At 33.4% G+C, this 4,978-nt stretch overlaps 1 protein-coding gene across 1 annotated transcript; it reads right to left on the bottom strand.

Annotated features, from left to right (window-relative positions):
* Positions 1-753: 753 nt before the first annotated feature.
* Positions 754-3,794, bottom strand: LOC132254286 (uncharacterized). The gene is made up of 4 exons (XM_059739586.1): positions 3,662-3,794; positions 3,443-3,568; positions 2,933-3,352; positions 754-840 (listed from the first exon to the last, which is right to left on the bottom strand). Exons 2-4 carry the CDS (start codon positions 3,506-3,508, stop codon positions 754-756), a joined length of 573 nt encoding a protein of 190 aa, XP_059595569.1. The 5' UTR covers positions 3,509-3,568; positions 3,662-3,794.
* Positions 3,795-4,978: the final 1,184 nt, after the last annotated feature.

The raw sequence follows: 4,978 nt of genomic DNA, 5'->3' as shown, positions 1-4,978 counted from the left end.
AGTTAGGTAATTTGTAATGCCAGTTTCCATCAATTTCAAACCTTTTAATTGAACTTAATGGTACCTTGTCAAATGTTTACATAGTGCAAAGTTATTGGTACAACTCATACCCTTTTTGTGGACGGTAGTCGTACTCCTAAATTGCACAATAGCATTGCAGGAGGCAACCGACTGAGATTTGGCCTCAATCGGTTGAGAAAATTTCTCAACCGGTTGCCATTGGATAAAAAATCCTCAACCGGTTGATACAATTCCTCGACCGGTTGTCACTGGTTAAAAATACCATCAACCGGCTGAGTAAATTCCTCAACCGGTTGATACCATTCTTCAACCGCTTGCCATTGGTTAAAAAAGCCTCAACCGGTTGAGAAAATTCCTCAACCGGTTGCCACTGGTTACAAAAAACGTCAACCGGTTGATACAATTCCTCGACCGGTTGCCACTAGTTAAAAATACCCTCAACCGGTTGAGCAAATTCCTCAACCGGTTGATACCATTCTTCAACCGGTTGCCATTGGTTAAAAAAAACCTCAACTGGTTGAGAACATTCCTCAGCCGGTTGAACAAATTCCTCAACCGGTTGCCACTGGTTAAAAAACCATCAACCAGTTGAGAAAATTCCTCAACCAGTTTGCTATATTTGTCAACCGGTTCCCACTGGTCAAATCATTCGTCAACCGATTGAGACAATTTCTTCATTGATCAATCGCTTTCCACAACTCAAAAAATTGCTCACTCGCTTTAGAAAATTCTTCAATCACTCAATTGAACGTCGACACCGGGTGATTCTGCATCCAAAATTGTTTGAGCTGGTTGGGACAAATCCTCAACGAGTTCACACTGCATCCATAGGGTCATTATCCATATGAGGAATGTTCTCAACCTGTTGGCATAATGCGTATGCCTATGAAAAGTGGACTTAGCTAAATCGTTGGACTGGTTCTTACCGACTGAACATCATTCGTCAATCGGTCTACTAATGTAGTAACTATATATTTTTATCATAGATAAATGAATATTTACAAATCTGATTAGGTTAAAGATCGTACAAAATTACACATGTCGAACATGAATGATACTAGTATATTACAATTTCATTTTACCTACCATATTGAAAGAACAGTATTTGGATATTCAAATAAAATGGACTTAATCATTAATAATGTATGGTCATCGAATCTCACAACTTCCCAATAAACATGACGATATGTGGAGATGGAAATGATAAATATTAGAAAAATAACAAATATCATAATAATAATTTTTTCATTGCTTGTGTCGACGTCTTTGTACAAACAATAGCCACAATGGTTTGTTTTTCTCTATTTCCCTCGTGTAAAACTAAATCACATGCTATTTCTCGACGTATTTTAACAGAATTACAAAAGTCGGAGCTCGTCATCGAATCACCATTTTTGAATCTTTGCATATGTCTAATGACATGCACTCCACAGTCCCACTTAAGAAAGAGAAAAGAAAAGCAAAACAACTTATTGAATGGTTGTCTAATTATACCTCAGAAAAAGAATATTAATGTGAGTTATGTATTCATACTAACCCATTATCTTGGGTCGGAATCGAAGGAGCCCAATCAATGGAGAATTGGAAGACATCTTTCCCTATGTCATACAGTTTGAAGAACGTTTGACAAAATTCAACCTAATTTATTTTGAAAGTGGTTAATAAATATAGAAGAGAAAAAAAAAACCAAATAAAAAGGAAAACAAAAAGCAGAAAGCATACCACTATTTTAACACTCTTAAACCGGAACTCGTCCCGACTCTTCGATCGTAATGAATCCAAAATTTGGATATCAAAGTGTTTGAAGTCAATGACACACAGATACCAATGACTAGGGCAATCGTCATGCATTGGAATAAATAGTTGTAAAGGTAGGAAAACAATATATATGAGTTGGGCCACAAAAAATATAGTATATTATAGGTGAAAACGATATCTACTCTAGATTTCATATATGCAATTAAACATTACAAATAATTACTAACCTTCTCGCAATCATCCAATTCGCTAATGTACTTACTCACGATGGATGTTTTTCTATCGAAAAAAAGATGAGGACTCCCACACAAAATCATTTGCTAATAAGAAAACATAATACGAACATTAGTATATTGTACTTAATATGTAAGTAAACAACAAGAGAAATATGAGCTTACTGAAAATGTCGTGGGAAGATAGCATCTTATACTTCGTATGCCTATGAATTGTCTTTCAAAATAATTTAGCTTTGAGGCTTCTAGATTTATTACCTGTTGTTGAACAATAACTTCAATAAATTTATTTAACTAATATAGCACGCATTTGATATAAATGAAGTAGGTACTTACAACATCCATCAAATTTTGTCAAGGACGTAAGCACTCAAAATCTCCACGAACTCCATGTTCATGATCAAAGTCAACGAGAAACAAACAAACTTGACTAAATTGGAAGCATATGAAGGCTAAAATTGTAACAACACATCTATGAATGTTCTAGACACGACAAACCTTTTTTACAATGCTTTATTGAAAACATAATCAGCGACAAGAGATTGAAGTACATTGAATGATTGAGTATCCACCACGTCTTCACGAATGGACATGGGGATTGACTAAATCGAAAACAAGACATAATTATTAACTATATATGTTAAGTATAAAAAATAAGAACAATGATATTAAACTATTTGTATTATACCTCTGATGCTTCACGTTTTACCATCTTCCTTAAATAGTGTACAAACGAGGAGACCTTGAATTTACTTTGTTTCCTCTCCCTTGATGTACGTGTTTTCATGACATGATTAGGATAACCACATAGTGCTCGTAATGGTTCCTAATATGGAAAATGCCATTAATATACATCTATTTACTATGTAATGGTTAAGTAGTTGTAAAGAAAATAATTTATTCTTTTATATGATACATACCTTTTCATAATCTCTTCTACTCCTTTTGATTGGAAGTGGTAAAATATTTTGATTTTCGTCTGGAATGATATGCACTTCAATTGATGTAGCACATGCATCTTCATTCTTTTCATTCAAGTCCTCGGTGCATAACTTCTCATTTGACAAAGTGTGAAGATAATGTTCATTCACATTCATATTGTTCGTATCTTCCAAACTTCTCTGGCATGAGAGAATGTCATTCTTCGTTCCTTCCTCGTGCATTCTCAAAGGTTTTCCGCTTGACCTAAGGAAGAGACCTTTCACTGTAGTATAATTCTCCTCAAATTTAGCCAAAATTTGATCACAACTACTACTACTTGCACCATAAGCCATATCAATTAGATGTGTCTTTAATTGTTGAAAGGTTTTATCCATCTCCATTAAGTTCCCACCATCAACCTAGTGATATATATGAACGTGATTAATAACATCATAATACAAAGGTTCAATGCTAATATAGATAGTCACAATGAATATTGTAAAACTTACTCGTTTAATAACATATTTGTTTAGATTGATTACAAATTTCTCATCGTCCTCATTCTCACTCGCCATTGTCGTTGCATTTCCATCAACGCAATCCCTTATCTCATTTTCTATCACCCATATTTTGAGCTACAATATATTCATCAAAATATAATACATATCAGATTTTAAATCACTAAAAACTTAAATCAATAGTAAACGACTTTCAAAACTATAACTTACATTCTCATTTGCATATCCACCAAGTTTTTTCAATCTTCGTTTCCTGTCCAATACTTCATCATCTCCCCAAGCAGTAATCCGAGGAGAAGGTCGAGTATATAGCGGTAGAAATTTCTCTTCAAATGATATATGCTTGTGGTAGAATAACTACGAGTATATTTGACATAGATATATAGTTAGTTCATAAATTATATTAAAACAAAATCATATTTCACTATGATGTAAATTAATTACAAGGACATTACCATTAAAAATAATAAGCAACCGCAAAGCCCACTTTGTTGTTTCTTCTTAAACTCTTCAATCCCGTGCACAAGATAGGACAACACAAATTCTGCCCAATTCATCTTCTTTATTGAATCGATGTCTTCCACAAGATGTAAGAAAGACCGATTCACAAAAAGCTTCATTGTTGGGCACAATAATGCACCCAACACAAATAATACAAAACGAACTTTAAAATCGTTTCCACCCTCTTTATCCTCCCTAATTTGATTTTCTAACATCACTAATGGCAATCGCCCTTTTTTATCACAATATTTTTTACATAAATCATTCTTATGGCCAACATCTTTGTTCATGCCAATCTTGAACCCTCTTGCCCTCAATCCCATAATAAATTCAACATCAATGGGGGATAATTTGATACAAGTATTATACAACTTTAACATATAAGTGTTCGGATTAAAACTATTTATCAACCAAAGACATAACCCATGATCAATTTTCCTACATCGAAGTTGCAAGAGGCTACCAAATCCTATTTCTTCTATGGCTGCCTTTTGCTTTGGTTTTAATTTTTCAATCACTCTAATCACTCGCTCGGGGGAGCATCGAGTCTGAAGATATAACTGAAAAGATACACAAACATCAAACATGTTTACATTAATATAATTTCCAACAAATACATAAGTAAAGAAATTAAATATTGATTACAAAAAAAAATTACCTTTGGAACCACACCCTTTTGAAGTGAATATTGTTTTGAACTTTCTTTGGACTTTGCCATGGAATTTTCTTTTTCTACTTTTGAAAGTGCATTCCACTTCTTGCCCAATTTTTTCCTCAACTACATTAATTGGTCACATAATTTAAATTCTAATTTTAAAATGTAATTATATTAGACATAGCAATATTACTCCTTACATCATCATTTATCTTCACTCCTTTATCCTTCTCTTTCATCATGGCTAATTGATCGTTACTACAAAACAATTTCAAACAAATTTAACTATAACAACCACAAAAATTCCATTAAAAAACATATTATTTTACATATTTCTATTTTCCCTTACTAGTAATGTATCCAAGCGCCGA

This window comes from Vitis vinifera, chromosome 9 (genome assembly GCF_030704535.1).
Source record: "Vitis vinifera cultivar Pinot Noir 40024 chromosome 9, ASM3070453v1".
In the NCBI taxonomy this organism is placed as follows: Eukaryota; Viridiplantae; Streptophyta; class Magnoliopsida; order Vitales; family Vitaceae; genus Vitis; species Vitis vinifera.
This window is presented reverse-complemented; position numbering and strand designations above follow the sequence as displayed.